This window comes from Onychomys torridus, chromosome 15, assembly GCF_903995425.1.
Source record: "Onychomys torridus chromosome 15, mOncTor1.1, whole genome shotgun sequence".
NCBI lineage: Eukaryota > Metazoa > Chordata > Mammalia > Rodentia > Cricetidae > Onychomys > Onychomys torridus.
The window spans coordinates 35,983,072-36,003,335 of record NC_050457.1 but is presented as its reverse complement, the minus strand read 5'-3'; the positions used below and the strand labels follow the sequence as shown (position 1 = coordinate 36,003,335).

The 20,264-nt window shown below is 44.9% G+C and overlaps 1 protein-coding gene across 1 annotated transcript in view; it reads left to right on the top strand.

Annotated features, from left to right (window-relative positions):
* Window positions 1-20,264, top strand: part of Il31ra (interleukin 31 receptor A) — a 38,606-nt gene that overhangs the window by 6,664 nt on the left and 11,678 nt on the right. Inside the window, 5 exon segments of the mRNA XM_036207430.1 lie at window positions 769-932; window positions 4,130-4,272; window positions 7,301-7,454; window positions 9,797-9,876; window positions 12,615-12,831. Coding sequence (XP_036063323.1) covers window positions 769-932; window positions 4,130-4,272; window positions 7,301-7,454; window positions 9,797-9,876; window positions 12,615-12,831 — 758 coding nt within the window.

Below are 20,264 nucleotides of genomic sequence, written 5' to 3'. Positions count from 1 at the left end.
TTATAAAACTGATCATTCCATACATGCTACATACCCTATTAGAAGATGGGGTATCTTTCCATATCAGTAACCATGAGTATATTAATAGCTATATTTTAAAATATTATGCCGGGTGGTGGTGGCGCATGCCTTTAATCCCAGCACTCGGGAGGCAGAGGCAGGTGGATCTCTATGAGTTCGAGGCCAGCCTGGTCTCCAAAGTGAGTTCCAGGAAAGGCGCAAAGCTACACAGAGAAACTCTGTCTAAAAAAAAACCCTATATGTATACATGTATATATATTTTATATTTACAATAACTTATTTAGCAAATGATGGTTTCTCTCTGCATCCCTGGCTGTCCTGGAGCTCACTCTGTAGACCAGCCTGGCCTTGAACTCACAGAGATCCGCCTGCCTCTGCCTTCTGAGTGCCAGGGTTAAAGGCTTGCGATCCGCTACCACTGCCCGACTTGAAAGGATAAATTCTTAAGACTCTAGCTTTAATATTCTGATTTTGTCTGGACTTCCAACACTGTTCCTTGTTTCTGATGGTAGGAATGCACTGTCAGAGAGTCTGCTGGGTCTCCAGGTCTGTGTGGCTCACAGCATCTCAGGCAGGCAGAAGTGGGAACCCTTAGCACAGAGATGCACCAAATCCGGGACCACACAAATCTCCTGAGAAAACCAGAGCACAGAGCAAAACTAACAAATACTGCCTAGTACTTGTAAGCATGATTTTGTTTCCAAACTTCTCCACTGACCTCATGCTGAATTCCTTTTTCTTCCAAAGCTCCTTTGGGAAAAACAGTTGCACGGCTTATACTACGAAGGCTTCGTGCTCCTTTTTCCCTCCGTGTGTGTTACCCCCAGATAACTGCGGCGTGGAAGTAGAAGCTGAGAATAGAGATGGGAAAGCAAAATCCGACATCACATACTGGGACTTGGACCACATAGGTGAGCGGCTGAGGATACCGGCGTAGTGACAGCGGATAATTCCTCTCCCACTTCCTTCTCAAAGTAGAGGGATCTTTGAGCTCAAATGCAGACTCAGAGTCTGAGGGAATGATAGGTAGATGCTGGGGGCCACAAAAGGTACACAGTATTAAGGAAGGGGGACGAGAGGGAAGGAGAAGATAAGGAAGTAATTAAAGGAGAAAAAAGACTGATAAATGAGTTATGTTGCTGACTGCTGATCTCTTTCGAAGCATGGGACATGAATGGTTCTCTGAGAAATAAGCAGCCCGCCCCCAACATGTCGTCATTGCTCGTGAAGAAAAGAGGAACTTTCATTTTCAAAAAATGTCCCCAGTGGTTCTTTCAAACGTCTTTGAAAAGTCATTTTGTTTACCATATAACTTAAAGTAACTGCTTTATTTAAATATAATTAATATGCTGCACATTCAAAGCACTTAAAGTATGCATTTCAGTGGATTTAATATATGTACAAAGATTTTTAAATATCACCACTAATTCAGTAATAGGACTAAGTCCAATGTAACCAAGAAACTTCATACTTATCAGTAGCAAGTTCCCAATCATTTCTTTGCCTTTTCCTCCAACCTCTAGCAACTTCAAACCTGTTTTTTTTTTTTTTATCCCTATTGATTTACCAATTAGGAACATTTCATATAAATAGAATCATGTAATATGTGGCCTTATTAAATCTGGCTTCTATAATGTTTTTTTGGAGCTGAGGATCGAACCCAGGGCCTTGAGCTTGCTAGGTAAGCGCTCTACCACTGAGCTAAATCCCCAACCTCTCTGTTGTGTTTTAATGATTGAATTACATCCCATGAAATGAATATATCATATTATGTTTATCCATTTGTCAGCTAATGTACATTGAGGTTGTTTCTACTTTTTGGTTAGTATGAATAGTGCATCTGTGAATATTTGCATAAACCTCTGCTTGAAAATAAGTTAGATTATCTTAGCTCTATGCCCACTGTGATTGCTCTGTGGTGGGTAACTCCGTTTAACTCTTGAAGACTTGCCCAAGTTCGTGGATGCAGCTGCACCGTTTACCATTCTCACTGGCTGTTGATGGAGGTTCTAGCTTCCCCAGATCCTCTCTGATGTACTTGGACCCCCTTCTCACAGTTGTCCCCATTGGTGAGTGTGAATTGGAACTTCATTGTGGTCCTGATTCACACTGCGGCATCGGCAGTGACTGTTTCTCTGAAAAATCTTACCCTTTTTTTCTTGTTGTGTTTTTTTTTTTAATTTTTAATTTTTTTGTTCTTTCGAGACAAGGTTTCTCTGTGCAGCTTTGCGCCTTTCCTGGAACTCACTAGCCCAGGCTGGCCTCGAACTCACAGAAATCCTCCTGCCTTTGCCTCCCAAGTGCTAGGATTAAAGGCGTGAGCCACCACCGCCCTGCAATTTCGCCCATTTTTATTGTCTTTTCAAAGTATTTTATTGGCTGTACTAATCACAGTTAATTATGGCTTTCATTGTGACTTTCCACACACAATTAAAATATAGCTTGATTATATTCTTCCCATTGCCCTTTCTTCTCCCATCCCCACTGATCCCTTCCCGGCTCTCGTGTTTTAAAGTTTCTTTCTATTTGGAATAGGTGATTTCCAAATATTTTCTCCCTTTGTTTAGATGTTTTTGATGGTGTCTTTTTAGACAACAACATAAGTTTGATGAAATCAATGCCTCTGTCTTTTATTGCCTTGCGCTTCAGGTATTGCATCTAAGAAAGAAATCTAAGAAAGAAACCATTACCAACCTTTTCAGGTTTTAAATTGCTACACTTTGTTCCATTGGACCATTCCAAGTAATTGTTTTGTTTTATTTTAGTGTTTTGGGGCAGGTTGGCCTCACACTATATAGCTAAGACTAAATTTGAACCCCCAATTCTCATGTCCTCCACCTCTCAAGTGCTAGGATTATAGCATGTACTACCATGCCTGGCCCATTGAGCTCACTTTGTAAAAGGTGCCTGTTTATTTCGTTTTAATTAGGCACATGGGGGTGAGTGTATGCACATGGGGCCAGGTGCTTGTGGAGGCCAGAGGGATTGAACCTCCTGAGCTGGAGCTGAAGGTGATTATGAGGTGCCTGACATGGGTGCTGGGAATTGAACTTGGGTACTCTGCTGTAGTACTACATGCTCTGAGCCATGTCTCTAGCCTCCCGAGGTAGTTTTTAAATATGGCGTTAATTGTATTAGTCAGCCTTACGTTGCTATAACATACATCTAGCCAATTTATAAAGAGAAAAGACTTATTTTAGGGACTCAGTCTGTGCTAGCCAGCCCCATTGCTTCGAAGCTGTTTACTTCATGGCTGGAGAACACAAGAGACGAGAGAGGACGTGGTCAGGGCCCTATCGTCCTCTTCAAAGGTAAATGCCCAGTGCCCTCCAGACCTCCTACTAGGCTCCACCCCCTAAAAGTGCCACAACCTTCCAGTAGCCACAGGTGAGAACCAAACTTCTAACCAAGCTTCTCTAGGAGAAGCTGAGTGACATTCTTTTTGAAAACTAGACATTTTTTGTTTTTTACTTTAGGATTTTTCAGGAAAACTGTATTTCTTTACTTAAGCCAGGGTCTTGGTCCGTATCAGCCAGATGCAGAAGTTGTTTGAAGTTGTTTTAATCTTCTTACTTCAGTCTCTCACATTCTGGAGCTATAAATGTGAGCCACCAGGCTTGACTAAAATCATATTTTCAAGAAAAGAAATTTGGGGTTATGATGTCGGCAGTGTGCAAGAAAACTGAGGGGCATTTTCTGGTGGCCGTTCTCCTTCACGGGGCCCTGGACAGAGCCTGTTGGATGCTTACATTCAGTTCTAGTTTATTCTGTGAGCCACGTTTTGCTTATGACTGCATCATCATCATTGAATGTGTTCTTATGTTTGGTCACTGTTAGGCAGGGCATTGAGTAAAGGACTAATTTGCAAAGAATTCACAGGAGCTCTTTTAGCTGAGCATGCTCTTTCCTCTGATAGAGGGGTTTGGGAGAGAGGCATTCCCTGTCCACTGCCTGGCTAATGGATCTGGGTAAAATGAACCACAGACTGTGGACTGTCGTTGTTGGCTCCCTAGGTTTACTGTGCTCTCAACTCTGGGTAGATGTTGTCAGTCTCTTCTGTCTGTCTGTAAATATGAGGATTGTTTTTTGTTGTTGTTTTTTTTTCCAGTGAAAACTGAACCTCCTATAATTTTAAGTGTGAATCCAATTTCAAATCAAATGTTCCAGATATGGTGGCGACCCCACGAACAGCTTCATGTTTATCATCTAAAATGCATGCTTCGGTTCAGGACTGTCAACAGTACCCACTGGGTAAGTTACCATTATGATGTTCCTATGAGAGATCCAAGAAAGACCTCACTGACAACTCTTGTTCATCGGGAATTGTGTTTCTCACTTTTTACATGGAGGACGGGAAAGGATGAATAGTGACTTTTCTACTTCCCGTTTTCCATTTGCAGCCTCCTGAGTGCTGCACTTACAGCCATTTTTTATTTCTTTATGTTTAGCTTTGTTCTTTTAATATTATACTGTTAAGATACATCGTGTTGTGCAGTTTATACATTTCCGTTGCATGAATCACTCTAACTAGCAGTTACCCAACTTTTAATGAAATTGCGCCAACCTTTTCATGGTTCGTCGGCCATTTAGATTCCTTCTTCAGAGTGCTGACTTAAGCCTTTGCATGTTTTTGTACTGTATTGTCTTCTGTTTGAGTTTGTGATTGACTTGTGGGCATTCTTCTCGTATTCTATTTAACATCTTTTATTTATAAGTAGATTCCACTATCTTGGCTCTAGGGATGATAATGGACAGAATCTAATACTGTCAGATTTGTATCAGTCTTTTGCTTTATGTTTAATGTTCTTTGTGTCTTAAGAAATCTGGGGCTGGAGAGATGGCTCAGAGGTTAAGAGCACTGCTTGTTCTTCCTAAGGCCCTGAGTTCAATTCCCAGCAACCACATGGTGGCTCACAACTATCTGTAATGAGATGTGGCACCCTCTTCTGGCCTGCAGGGATATGTGCAGACACTGTATACATAATAAATAAATAAATCTTAAAAAAAAAAAAGCAAAACCTTTTTTACCTCAGAGCTGAGAAGACACACACCCATGTCCTTCAGTATGGGTGGAAATGACATCACTTTTCTGTTTTGGTGATCCCCCACAACACACACACTACTAAAATGGTCAATAACCTGCAGTCAGCCAATTAACTCTCAAAGACCATTTTCCTCATAAGGCTTGCAAATAAAATACATTTCACTGTCTCATAATTTATTGCATCTTAACCAAAATTCAAGTGCTTTTTATTACCGTGGATTTCTTCATGTTGGTCCCATCCATTATTTCAGCCTATTTAGAGTATTCATTAACATTTTGCTTTCTGATGTTCAAGACCTTCAGATTTGATAACTTCATAACTTTATCGTCAGTAAATGTGGTGACTGATTCAGAGCCCTGTGGCAAACCAGCAGACCCTCAGGGACAGTGACTCTCCTTCCTTTGGCTGTCATTTGTTTCCAGGCCTCTAGGATTATGTCTAGTCACCACGACATTCAGCCTGTTTCTAACTTATCCAGGCACGGGACCCTTCCCCTTGTATAAGCTCATACACACTGTGTCTGTTGTATCCTACGGTCTGGAATTCTCTCAGAAAAGCAAGTGGGTTAAATGTTATCTGCCCTGTGTTCAAGGAGATGGTGTTGGCTACTCCTTCTAGCTTCCTCTCTAAGCCAGTCCTAGGACCCTTGCCTAGAGCCTGTATACAGTGTGCTGTTTAGGGACCACATAAGCCAGGAAGTTCACTTCATAGCAAGTTTATATGTCTCTGTAAAAATGCACGTGATTCCGTCTATGGAGGTTGGAGTCAATACAGCTTCTGGGATAGGATTCATTGAGAAAAACAAGCTGGGACTTCCACCCATCCGGAAAATTATTAAGCTGTGGATAACCCAAAGGAGCACATACAGACAACTTCCAGCCCTTGCCTCCCATCACTTCCCTCCACCCTTTTGACAAACCACTACTTCCGTGGTTATCTTTGCCTCCTCCTTTCTTGATCCTGAGATAAGATGGCTTCCTTCCTGCTCTTCTGGAGGATGTGAAGCAAAGTTGGATGTACAGTCAATGCCTTCTCTCTCTTCTCAACTTTGAAACACAAGCAAGTCTCTCGTTCCTGACCAGCTAAGCCCAACCTCGTCTCAATGGGCCCTCCTAATGATCTCAGTCCTTCTCCTACGGATCTCACCCATTAACGATGAGTTCCAAGTTTCGCTCCCCTGAACGTCATTAGACTGTGGCCACTGGGTCTCCCTGGTTGTTCGAAAGAGTTTCTCAGGGGACCTAGGCTTTGGAAGCAAAACTACCATGGCCTCTGGATTCCACTCCCTTGCTCCATCCACATCTTACTGGCCCTGGTGTTAAAGAGTGTCCCTTTGGACCTGAGATACTCACTTGTTCCCTTTGCCCAATTTCCTGGGGGCCTGGCCCAGGACCCATAATTCTACATTTGCTTTTATAGCTGTCACATGCATGTAAGAAATGTCAGGACTGCCTTCTCCTGCAGGCTACCATGGGAATATGCTCTGCACACACTAACAGAAGGGGCAGCCTGCACATGCAATGTGTTAATTCAATATGGGTTTTATAAATCAACAGCTAACCAGGTTTATTGCTGAAGCTGTGACTGGATTAGAAACAAAAAGCTGTTTTTCATCTCTCCTAGGGGACTAGATCCAGAGACTTTGAGAGGTTCAATAGAGCAGCAGCCTTATTTTACTCATGGGAAGTTGACCTTAAGAGAAGGGACTTGTCTTCCCAAGAGAGCGTGAATTTATACATCTAGGCTGCCAAGATTTTTAGCAGCTTGAACGGTCACCCAAAGAGTGGTGGTTAGAAATAGAAGACCTGGCTAAAGAGAACGAGTCTAGAAGTGAAGAAATCTGTCTTTCGCTGACCACAGACATTAAGGTCGTCCAAGATCACTTAACTATAATATCTTGGCTAATCCTGATGTCACATAAGTCTTCACTCCCCTCCCCATGTTCTGTGAGCTGAACTTCTGGGTACCAGAGTCACCTGGGGAGTTTAAGCCAAAGACTGGGTGGCCCCGGGGTCAGGGGGCCCTGCGTTGTACCTCCTAAGGCAGTGGACACCGACTCTCTGTCCCACAAACTTCCAAAAGGGAAATGGAGCGCGTGGCAGCAATGCGGGGCTGTGACCCACACCTACATAGGTATAAACTGTCTCGGCAAGAAAGCAGCGAGACTGAGGCAGGGAAGCAGTAAATAGTACATGCTGTCTCCCCTTGGGCTTAGCATCCATTCTGTCTTGCAGACGGAAGTCAGTTTCGAGGATCGTGACTTGGTCTACAACCTCACGGGGCTTCAGGCTTTCACGGAGTATGTCATAGCGCTCCGGTTCAGGACCAACGAGTCAAGATTTTGGAGCCGCTGGGGCAAAGAAGAAACTGGAGTGACGATGGAGGAAGGTAAGCCACTCTCCACCGCTCCTCATCTGCGTAGTCTGGCGTAGGGCTTCCTGGGTCTGGTTTTGGTGGGTTTTGACACATGCCATGCCTGGAGCTCATCTTGGGAAAACCAGGCCCTAGAGTATCTGGCAGGTCCCCTCTCCATAAGCACTAATGGTGTACACTGCGCCCCCCCCCATGGCTTAGTTACTATAGCGGCTCTACGTTCCCAGATACCTAGGATCTTATCTCTCATACTCTTTAGGAGATTTAAAAAATAAAAAGATTTATTTATTTTGTGTATATGAATGCTCTATCTGCATGTACACCTTTATGCCAGAAGAGGGTATTAGATCCCTCTATAGATGGTTGTGAGCCACCATGTGGTTGCTGGGAAATTGAACTCAGGACCTCTGGAAGAGCAGCCAGCGCTCTTAACCGCTGAGCCACCTCTCCAGTCCCTCTTAGGAGATTCTTACACTCAAGAAGTGGTATCATATCCTCTGAAGACATCCTATGGTAAGTTGAAGCTATACATCTTAAACCTTAAAAATGGCTACTAAGTGTATGAATGTATTGATAATGCAAGACAATAGGTCATGTTTTTAATGACAGCAAGGTAAAGACAGAGTCCATTCACACACTGGCCTCTGGAATCAACTTCTGTACCCATGGCCCAGGATTTTTTTCTTTTTGTGCCTGCTTGAGTTTCCCTGAGACCAGATTGGAACGATCAAATATTTGCCATAGTCAGCCTTTCGGTTAGATTCTGGAACCCATCTGAATTTGCATTCCCTTTTGGTGGTATTCAGGCTTGGTCTGTGACTTTGTCTTCATGGGTGTAGTTCACGAATCAGTTGGGGGAATCGTGCCCTTCTCATCTGAGATTCAGTTCTGACATGCTCCGGTAATGTGGGGGAGAGACCACAGAAAGTCCAAAATCACATGCTTAAGTGTTAGGACCAGGCCTAACGCACAATGATGGCTATATTAAAGGAATACTTTTTCTATTAAAATTGTAAGCACTTGGCATGCATCCTATACACATCATCTCTGAATGCAGAAGCAATACAAATGACTATAGGGATAAAACAGCACATAAAACGCACAGTAAGAAATGGCCAAATGGCCCTGGAATAGTCAGTGCTGTGTCTGAGCTGAGCTCTCCCTGTAAAAACATCTGAATGAACCCCACGTTACAGTATCCTTGCCCAAACTGTCCTCTTCCTCGGCTACACCTGTCAGCAGCCAATTTGGTGATTAACTACTACCCAGAGTGTGGTTGTGGCTTGTCCAAATCTCCTTGCTGTGGCTCTCAGTTTTTCTTTCATGGCTCAGTCTCACGTCTAGCCTGCTTTTCAGGCCAGTATTGTCCTGATGTCACTGTCCTCAACGTACCTTGAGGTCAGCATTATACTTTATTGTTTCTCCTGCTTTTTGCCATTTGCTGACTAAACCAGATCCACACTTACATATCACCCTGGGGAACTTCAGCTCTCAGTGGAACATTTCCTCTGCTTTTGTTTTTCTTCATTCTTTTTCAAGATCTGAGAGGGATAGATGGATGATTGTATGACCGAATCCCTGGAGATTCCTAAGTTCTTGTTTTCCAATTCATAAGCCATCCCTTCCTTATTTCATAACAGAATGCTAGCTGTCTAATTCACACCACCTCAAACTTCACAAGTATTTGAAAAGCTCTAAGCCAAATTGAAATGATGCTTTTCTTTCTTTCAACCTATTGATTATTAGAACTGTCTCCCTGTTGATTTGAAAAGCTCTATTTAAATATCTATTCATATGGTGCATATCTACTTGGATTTAAATCCTGGCTGTATTACTCAAAAGCTTGTATAATCGGGCAATTCCTTCATTTCTCTATGAGGATAGTAATGCCAAATCCTCACAATGATGGAGCTGGAAGAATTCCATGAGCTCATCCAGGTAAGCCACTTAGTGCAGTGGTACTTGCTGGAAGTTAACTGCTGTCACTGTTGGTCTGAATGCAGATGAGAGGGCTATTGTATTAATGTGTCCAGGTGTCAAAGGTCAGAGGATGTAAGATGGCGCATTTCCACCCAGCTTTAGGGGACCAGATGTACCCCAACGAAGCCTATTTTACTTTCCCCTCTTTACATTATTATTAAGATATCAGACCAAGAGCAGTTTTATTTTGAAATGTGGTTGGCTCCGGTCCTTCAGCCACAAAATAAAGACCTTGTTGGACATTGCGAGGCTGACTCCCTCGTCTCTGCCTCATTGGTCCCCTCAAGCATCTCCTTGCCTAGGGCAGGGTGCACAGTGGCCCAGTGAATATCCACAAGCCCTTCTGTCACTTACGAGCTTCCTCTTGTTCTTTTCAGTGCCCCAAGTCCCGGACCTCTGGAGAGTCCTGGGGCCCGCAGACGAGAACGGAGTGAGGAAAGTGCTGTTGCTGTGGAAGGTGACCTCCCTCTGTCATACTTAACCCGCTTTGGTGCTGGCGCACACCTTTAACCCCAGCACTCGGGAGGCAGTGGCAGGTGGAGCTCTGGGAGTTCGAGACCAGCCTGGTCTACAGAGGGAGTTGCAGGACAGCCAGGGCTACAAAGAGAAACCCTGTCTCAAAACACTGGAAAAAACAACAACAACAAAACCTTTGGTCCCTTCCCCTTAAAACACTGTGATTCCTGATGTTTTACCTCCTAACATCCCCTTCCTTAGGTCCTGTGCTGCCTCCAAGCTCACAGCTGTGCAGGTCCGAAACTCCCCCTCGGTCACCCCATAGATGGTCCACACATGTCCCACTCACAGGCTACTTTCCTTGATCTGAATCATTAATGTTTGGGGCTGTTACAAAGCGCACCTACAGGATGCCCTGTGGCCTTCCCGAGGAAGCCATCCCGGCTGCCATCCCCTAGTATTCAGTGTAAGATTTTGCAGCCTCATCCTTACACCCAAGAAGAGCACTGACTGGGGTCAGCTCACTGGGATGTCAGGTCGTCTGAAATTGCCAACACAGTTGATACCTGCGTTCCTTTAAGTACTAGAATAGTGTGGTGTGCAAAGGCAGCAGAGTGGTCACATGATCTTTCCTAGGGTGCAAACCTGGGCCTGAGGGAAAAAGGAGGCGATAGTAGGTAATACAGGGAAGAGGGGGAACTAATAAGAAAGAGGGGGGAGAAGAATAGACAGAAGAACGTAGAGGTCAATAGGAAAGGACGGGCAATTAGAAATAAAAGCTACAGGAAACAGGAAATAAAACGGGAAGTTGAAGGAAAGGAGAAGAGGAAAAAGCTGTTAGCACTCCAGTGTATCTCCAGGGCTATCAGGAAGTAATCTACTTGCTCAAGTTTGGCAACTTAAATCTTTTCAAATGGAGACATCACCCTGGCTGGCCTAGTGACATCCAAAACCAATTATTGCAAGGCTGACACTGCCTTTGTCCACCTCCTTGGGAAAGCCTCAGGTGGCCGAGGCATGGGCATAGGAAATCACAGCCAGGGATGCTGGGGAATCTTTGATGCTAATCTCAGATATGGTGAAATGTGGAGAGAGATGCTTGTGTTCACATGTTTTGGGGGAGAAAAGTGAGCAGTGATGCGTGCCCTTGCAAGGTCTTAGCTATCCTATGGTTGGTAGGAGTCAAGAGGCCAGCCTGGGAAGTAAAACCAGACCCTCCTGCCTGCCTCCTCCTCCCCCTTGCTAGAGGACTAGCTTTCTCTATGCCTTAGTAGGAGGGGCTTCTCTAAGAACTCAACTCACTTAGCGAAGTTTGCCCTAAAAGACTCGCAAGTCTGATAGTGATGAAGGTTGTGAGATTTTAGGACCGTCTTAAAGATCACTGACTTGTCTACATTTAAGTAGTGAATATGATAGGCTCAGTGGGAGGGTGTTTGGCTAGCACTGGTAAGGCTGTGGACGAGATTCCCAGCACTGCAAATGAACAGACAAATAAAACCACATTTATAAAATATGAGCTCCATATCAGCAAAGGCTAAAGGAGAAAGATAAGGCCTTGTCCTGAGAGAGGGGGACCCTTATCATTAGAGAGTCTCTAGCTGGTCAATGAAAGGGAAATTCCTGAACTGGATGACACTGGGCCCAAGTGAATTAAAACTGTTGGAATATACACACACTCATTCTGCTCCATGATGCTTGTAATCAGTAATAAATACCGAAAACCTGGAATCCCCTTAATTCCCAGAAAATATTCCGCATGCTTACTCCTAGGCAAAACATCTGGTCAGTGGGCTAAAGTTCAAGACTAGAAATAGGAATTTGAGTCAGAGTTTCTGGGCTTGTATTTTGGGCTTCTGCTAAGGGGACTGGCAGGGAAAGCCTGAGTATTTTTGTCCTTTTAGCCGGATTACCAAGCTGGATGTCCGGCCCAGGACAGTTACCTTCCCTCTCTAGAGTGGGGAACTATGGGAATAAAAGATGAAGGCACAGCTACCCACCAACGTTTGATGACTTCTGAACTTGATTTTGGCCCAGAAAGGAATGCCTTGATGTTTTATACCTCTGTGCATGATGGAATGAAAGAGTCAGAAGAAAACAGAGGTGGCTTGCTTATCTGGGGTCAGAGAACAGAACAGCCACTAGACAGACATAGAGGCCAGACAATGGTGGCACACACACCCTTAATCCTAGCATCCCGGAGGCAGAGATCTATCTAGATCTTTGTGAGTTCAAGGCCACACTGGAAACAGCCAGGCATGGTGACACACACCTTTAACCCCAGAAAGTGATGGCAGGAAGCAGAAAGGTATATAAGGCCTGAGGACCAGGAACCAGTCTTTTTAAGCTTTTAGCAGCAGTTCAGCTGAGATCCATTTGGGTGAGGACTCAGAGGCTTCCAGTCGGAGGAAACTACATCAGCTGAGGAGTTGGCGAGGTGAGGTTGGATGTGGCTTGTTCTGTTTCTCTGATCTTTCAGCGTTCACCCCAATGTCTGGCTCCTGTGTTTTTTATTAATAAGACTCTTTAAGATTTGTGCTACAAGTTACCATTTGATAAACAATCTCATCTGGCACTTGGAAGGTTAACATCACCACACAGCAAATGTTATTTGTGTTGGAAAGGTAATGACCTGTCATAGCTTAGCGTCTGATAGCTAACATTACCTTGCTCCATTTATCACTGTCTCTGTGCCTGTCTCTTTCTGGTATTGGCAATTCCCTTTGTTTTCTTTGGATACAGAAGGCAAGAGGAGCCCCCGTCTTGGAGAGAACACTTGGCTACAACATACAGTACTTTCCAGAAAACAGCACTAGCCTCACAGAGATAAACAATGTCACTAACCAGCAGTATGAAGTGCTTCTGACAGGCCAGGCACACCGTGTGTCAGTGACTTCTTTTAATTCCCGTGGGAAGTCCCAAGAGGCCGTCCTGAGGATCCCAGCTGTCAGTGAGGACAGTAAGTACCTCTTCCTCGTGTGCCTGCTCCCATCTGGTTGGAGAAGAAGCAGTCCATGTCCTCTGGGTAGTTGTTCCTCTGGAATCAAGTTGAAGCATTGGGGAACAAGGACTCTGTGGGGAAACAGAATCTGCTGATAACTTTCGGGGTGTAAGGGCTTAGCTCCTCTGTGAGCAAAACTTGTGCTAAGAATTTAGAGATTGAGTCACACAGCATACTCAGAGTCTAGAAGCGCTGCGTGCTGCTTTGGTTGGTTCTGGTCCAAATAGTTGGGTGCTGGGTTGAGCCACATCAGTCATATTTGAGACCTATGTCCTCGATGGCCGTGTCCTCTCCTGAACTCTCTTCTTCCCAGATGGCACTCAGTCCCAGCTATGGCTTAGTGTTCACAGTCCTCTTTTCTCTCTTTTCCCTTCCATTTGATGGCCCAGCTAGGCAAACTGCTGATACGTGTGTATAGACTTGCCAATAAGTTGCTTGTTAATTTTTTTGAGACAGGGATCTCACTCTGTAAGCTGGCCTCTAACTTACAGACTGTTCCGCTTCCGCCTCACAAATGGTGGTATTGCTGACACCAGCCACCACGCCTGGCCTCTGTCTACATTTTTGATGAAGTAGTTCTGGACATTTTACCGAACCCAGGCAAAGTGGCAAAGCTTTATTTTCTATGTTTTGGCACACAAAGCCTTGTTGGATTGTGTGTGAGAGAGTGCTGTCTGTGTGTGTGTGTGTGTGTGTGTGTGTGTGTGTGTGTGCGCGCGTGCACTCACTGAGGAGACCAGAGGTTGATATTACTCTCCACCTTTTATCTTGAGGGGGGGGGGGTAGCGTCTCTCGCTGAACACAGAACTCACTGATTGACTAAATTGCCTTGGCAGGAAGCTCCCTGGGGTCTTTCTGTCTTCCTCCTGTGCTGTGATTACAGACATGCTCTGCTGTGCCTGGATTTTCACATGGGTGCTAGGAATCCAAACCCAGCCCCGCACACTTGCATAACCGGTGTCCACTGAGCTTTCTCCTCAGCGTCCTCACTTTGGGATTTATGTTTAAAACTTGCAGACAATAGAACGGACTCTGCCATCTGTACATAGAGCCAATCAGTCTCTCTGTCTCTCTCTGTCGTCTCTCTGTCTCTGTCTCTCTCTCTCCATTTTCTCCTTCAAGAGGATGCATACCCCCATGAGGGCAGTTGTATGGGAAGGCAACCTTGGCAGGTTGGAGCCCTAGAAAGCCACGCCACATGACAGAACTCACATGGAGAATTTAGAGGGGGATGACGCAGAGTGTACCACTGGAGAAAAGGGCTGAGCAGAGGAAGAATAAGAGAGGAAGAGAAAGGAAGAGAAGAGACAGGGAAGAGAGGAGGTGAAGACTCAGCCTCATGGGAAGAGAGAAGGGAGTGGGGGTATAGCTTTGCCTTTAACGAGGGGATTTGGCGCAGGCGTATACAGACTACACAGCCATGCCCCACATGTGCACAGACTAGGACCTTAGATCTGGGCTGACTAGGCATTTGCCTGAATAATAGCAAGTGCATCCTACCAGGTCCCCAAGGGGCGGACCAGGTAATGTCTAAATGCTAACAGCAGTCATTTTTAAAATAATATTTTTATTAATTCTTGAGAGTGTCATACGATGTGTTTTGACCACATTCATCCCCTTCTCCTAACTCCTCCCAGATCCACCCCATCCCCCCAACCTCCTTACGGCCCCCAAATTAGAATTTTCTCCTTCTGTTGTCCCCCTCCCCCACTCCACCCCCTTTTATGTCCAGTTTGTGTTGCCCAATTACGCTTTAGATTGGCCCAGGGGGCAGGGTTTTGTTTGTACGTTTGCCAGTTTCTGTTTGTTTGTTTCTTTTTTAAAAATATCTCTGCGTGCCGAATAACACGAGCAGCTGGTGTAGACGTCTAAGAGCTGTTCTCTCTAGTTGATACGTCTGCTTGCTTAGCCCGGCCTGGCTCGGGCATTGGTGCAGCTAGCTTGAGACTTCTCCACCTGTCCTTCCTTTCTTTTCTTAAACCCAGTCCACCTCTGCCTTCATTTGAGAATGCTGGGAAGCTCATAATTTTGTGTTTTGAGTCAGTGTTTAATAGGATTGAGACAGGGTTTCTCTGTGCAGCCCTGGCTGTACTGGAACTCCCTCTGTAGATCAGGCTGTCCTCAAACTCAAGAGATCCGCCTGTCTCTGCCTGCTGAGTGCTGGGGATTAAAGGTGTGCACCACCACGCCCCTCTGGTTCTTAATATCCTTGTTCCAGTGTCCGGGAGTCTAGTGACATTTTCAATAAATGATATGTGATTGGAATACGGATTCTTTGTTAAATGGAGGTGCTGCCAAAATTAATTAACCTCAACTCCCACCATGGCCTCATGATGGGAAGCAATAGAGAACAGAGGATGGAAGCATGGTCCTTGGAGTCCAGCAGCCCTGGGTTCAAATCTTTGCTCCTCCACAAGATAACATTACCATTGGGCAAGCTGCCTAACCTCTTTAAGATGCACGTAAACTGGAACTCTTTCATAATACACCTGTCTCAGAGGAGTAAATGAGATCCTCTCTGGAGATGTTGTGTCTAGTGCTGATCATTACCCCTTTTGTTTTGAGACAGGGTCTCATGTAACTGAGCACTCCTCAAACTCACAAAGCAGAGGATGGCCTTGAGTTTCTAAATCCCATGTTTCTTCTTCCCAAGTGTACTACCAAACCAGGTTGTGCTGTGCCGAGGATTGAACCCAGGGTCTCATTTGTGCTAGGCAAACACTACCAATTGAGTTATATCTCTGGTCGTATCATCATTGTTCCCTCTGTGTATGTCTCTTTGTCTCTGTGTCTCCATCTCTGTCTCTGTCTCATTTTCTCCCTCTCCAGTGCTGGGGGTTAAACACAGGATCTTGTGTGTGCTACACAGCAAAGCTCTCTACCACTGAGCTACTGAGTTATATCCCCAGCCCACTACCATCATTCTTAATAAAGTTCTGATTAGTTACATTTCTGGTAGATATGAACTGTCAACTTAAAAATACTGTAAGAGGCACTTCAAATAAAGTGATGTTAAATTCACTTTGGATTTTTCTTTTTGAATTTTATATTGAAACTATTGCCTACCATGGTGTTAGAAGAGGTATTGGCAAGGTCTGGCCTAACACATTTTTATTTTTTGCAAATGAGCTTTTTCAAATACAGCCATATTCATGTGGGTCTTTACATGTACTCTGTGGCTTCTTCGTCTAACAATTGTGTAATCAATAATTGTGAATTATGTAGCCAGTGAACACTAAAATGTTTACCGTCTGGCTCGTTATAGAGGAAGTTTGCAGAATGTTGTCATAGACAACGAGAAAAGCTTAAGTCATTCTTTTTCAATATCAGTGACCACTGGCAACAGCAGCTGTTTGGTGCAGTACACATGTGTGTCAAAGGCATTATCCATGCATGTTCATGGAGACACAGGAAAAGATAATGTCCATTATACCTCTGGCTACTCTGTCAGACTTTGTCATAAAAATATCACAGGAAAGTAAGACTCTACAAAAGTTTGTTTAATAAAATAAAATCAGCTAGGAAAGGATTAAGTAATAATAATTTTGATGCTTACCTTTCATTGAATTCATATGATCAGTACATATTGTGAGTTAGGCTATATCAGGCATTGTGGTAACATGGCATAGGCTAGCTCAGCCATGAAATGACCCTGATGCAAATACTGTTAGATGTATCTTCTACATGATAAAAAGATCTAGGAAAGTTTTGTAATTTGTGCAAGATTTTCCCAGTGCAGTTCCAGCTGGTCTGCATGAACCAAACTGGTGAAATTAGTGTTCATAAGTTGATTTGGGGATTCTGGTCACAGACCCTCCATGAGCCAAGATGAGTGTTGGCCTCTTTGGGTCCCAAGTTCTCATCTTTAGAATAAAGGATTGGCAGAGATGACCCATCAGGGTCCCTCTACTTGAACTTCCTGAATGTTATGTGTCTTCAGTCACAGGCAGGAATGGTCTAGTGCAGGATGTCGAAAAGCAAAACCACTTGTGGTGAGTTGGCCTGCGGGGCAGTGGGGACTGCGTCAGGGAGAGTTGGGGATGAGTCTGAGCTGGCAGAGGGGACGTGGCCCTGAGAACGGTGTTTGCTGGATTGGGGGTGACTGTCTTCTCACCCCTTGTATGGTATCAGTGATGTTCGAAGTCCAACCTCTTCCCGGCTTTTGGGGCCGATTTCTTTTCCTCTGACACTTAAGAGAGTTTTATATCAAGAGTGGTGCTGGTAATTAGTCTGTATTCTGTAGGATGACTTAGAAACTTGTCTCTCAGCACTTCTTATGGAGGCCAGGGCTGCAATCTTGCACGACTGACTCACAGTTTCTGGACTCCTTTCCAACGTCTCCATGTCTTCTCCTCGGCCTCACACCTGGCACCTTAGACCTGGTTCTCCTGCTCTTTCTGAGCTCCAGGATTGGTGGGCAGGAAGAGTGTGTGGTTTGGAAGCTTCGCTCACTCCTCTTCAGGGCGGGATTCTTTGCCAAGTCGCTTGTTAAGAAAGTGCCTCCAGGAGACCAGAGGAGGAAGTGTGGAAGACAGGCCGGCAGGGAGGAGGCTAATTAAGCCATGGTTCTACCTTGTTGTCCTCCAGCCAGGTGGGTGGCTTAAAACAACAGGAACACATTGTCCTGTGGTTTGGGAGGCTAGAGGTATAAAAAGCAAGTTGTAGACTGGACCATGTTCCTCCCAGAGTCCCTAGAGGAGGACCTTCCTTAATCTTTCCATCTTGTATAATGTTAGAGGACCAGCCTTAATATTATACATCCCAGGGGCTCAGGAGAGAGAACTGTGAATGGCGAGGACTGTTTTTGGGAAATAGAATCTCAGCACACCGAGCTCTATAGTCCACTTGCTTTAATTCCTCTGGGATAACATCCTTTATACACAGCTTCAGTTCTGTTCTCATGCCTAGCTCCTTTCTTGCCTGATTTCTCTCTATATTTATCTACTGCTCCCTCTAAGTTCTATCTTAATTCTCTCGTCTTAATTCTGCCTCATCTAGGTCCTTTTCACCTTGTTCTGACCCAGCTAGGACTTCCTCATCTAACTCTTCTTCATCTTCCAACTCGTTCCATACGTTCTTTCTGGTCAAAATCTCCCTTATCCCTCTCCGTTCTCCCCCTCTCTGTTCTCCATGTTCCCCCTAAGTCTCCCAGGAATCCAGTTATAAACCCCAGCAATAGCAAGACCCTGGTGGAGCAAGGTCACCAGGCTTGAATTCTACAGGGTCACAAAGGCAGGTAAGAATTTTCCTTAGGCAGTGACACCAGGCTTTCTTTTCTTCTTTCTTTCTTTCTTTCTTTCTTTCTTTCTTTCTTTCTTTCTTTCTTTCTTTCTTTTTTAAAAAGATTTATTTATTATTATACATATAGTGTTCTGTCTGCATGTGTCCTTGCAGGCCAGAAGAGGGCACCAGATCTTATTACAGGTGGTTGTGAGCCACCATGGTTACTGGGATTTGAACTCAGGACCTCTGGAAGAGCAGTCTGTGTTCTCAACTGCTGAGCCATCTCTCCAGCCCCAGGCTTTCTTTTGCAATCCAAAATGGGAATGGTAAAAGAGGAGGTCAACTGAGTGCTCATGACCAGTTAGTATATGAAAAATGGGGTCTATGTGCTCAGTCTACATTCTGAGAAGTGGTTAGGTAAGAAGTTGGGGGTCTATTAGTAAGGTTGTAAAAGACCTAGGAGACAAGTGTTGTTTCATATGGCCTTGGACACTTGATAGGCATTTTAGATAAATACACTGTTAGGAGTTCTTGGAAGCACACATAGCATTACAAGAAAATCATTGTAGGAACCAGCTAATATATATACAAAAGCTAAAATATCACCAACAGTCCTTAAGCCATGGCTTGACCTTTGGAGAAGTCCTTGACTTTTCCAAGTAGTCTTTTTGTGATAGCAGCTGAATTCCATTATGCTTTCCTGTGGCTCACAGCATTTCTACACTTCTTGTGGCCTTAGGCCCTGGCTTGGGGCAGTTCCAGTATCTCCAAGTTCTCTTCCTCTTTCTCGTACTTTCTTTCTTCTCTTTTTTTAAAGATTTATTTATTTATTATATATACAGTGTAATGTCTGCATGTATCCTTGCAAGCCAGAAGAGGACACCAGATCTCATTACAGATTGTTGTGAGCCACCATGTGGTTGCTGGGAATTGAACTCAGGACCTCTGGAACAACAGCCAGTGTTCTTAACCACTGAGCCATCTCTCCAGCTTCCCTTCTTTTCTTTTCTTTTTTCTTTTGTATATGTTTCTATGCATGTCAATTTGTATCCATGTGTGGAGGCCAGAGACAGACATCAGCGCTGTTTCTACTTTGTTTTTCAAGATTGTGTGTGTGTGTGTGTGTGTGTGTGTGTGTGTGTGTGTGTGTGTGTGTGTGTGTGTGTGTGTGTGTGTGTGTGTGTGTGTGTGTGTGTGTGTATGTGTGTATGTGTGTGTTTTGAGGCAGGGTTTCTTTATGTCATCCTGGTTATATTGAAACTTGTTATGTAGACCAAGCTGGCCTCAAAGAAGATCCTTCTGCCTCTGTGTCCCAAGTGCTGGGGTTAAAGGCATGCACCACCACACCCTCTTGGATTTATTTCTATTATTTGTAATTATGAGTATTTGTGTGTGCCCTATGTGGGTATGTGCATGTGAGTGCAGATGCCCATCTGGGCTAGAGGTATTGGATCCCCCTGGAGCAGGAGTTACAGGCACTTGGGAACGTCCGGTGCTGGGAACCAATTCCTGTCTTCTGTAGGAAGTCCTCTTCACTGCTGGGCCACCTCAGCCATGAAGGGACACGGTCAGCCATTGATCTTGGAGATGGCCAGCTTGGCTCAACCAGCTAACCAGGTAGCTGTAAGAATTCTCCTGTCTCTGTGCCCCCGAGTCCACTGAACTCAGCATTTTATGTGGCTGTTGGGGATCAAACTCAGTTCCTCATGCTGTGTCTGAAGCATGGTACTGACTGAGCCATCTCCCCTGCCTCACCCTCCCCTAGTCTCCCTTTCTCATAAGGACATCAGTTTCGTTGAAGGCAGGGCCCTCCATCCACACCACATCTACGGTGGCCCCATTTCCACATAAGGTCATTTTCTGTAGCACTGGGGATATCATTTCAGAGGATACTCATTGACTCTTAACAGATGTGGGCAGGGGGAGGCAGGGGGAAACAGGAGAGGACAGGGGGAGGCAGAAAGAGGCAGGGGAGGCAGGGTAGGGCAGGGAGAGGGCAGGGAGAGGCAGGGAGAGGCAGGGGAGGGCAGGGAGAGGCAGGGGGAGGTAAGGGGAAGCAGGTGAGGAGGGGGGAGGCAGGGGAGGCAGAGGGAGTCAAGGGGAGGACAGAGGAAGTTAGGGGGAGGCAGGGAGGACAGAGGAAGTTAGGGGGAAGGCAGGGGGAGGCA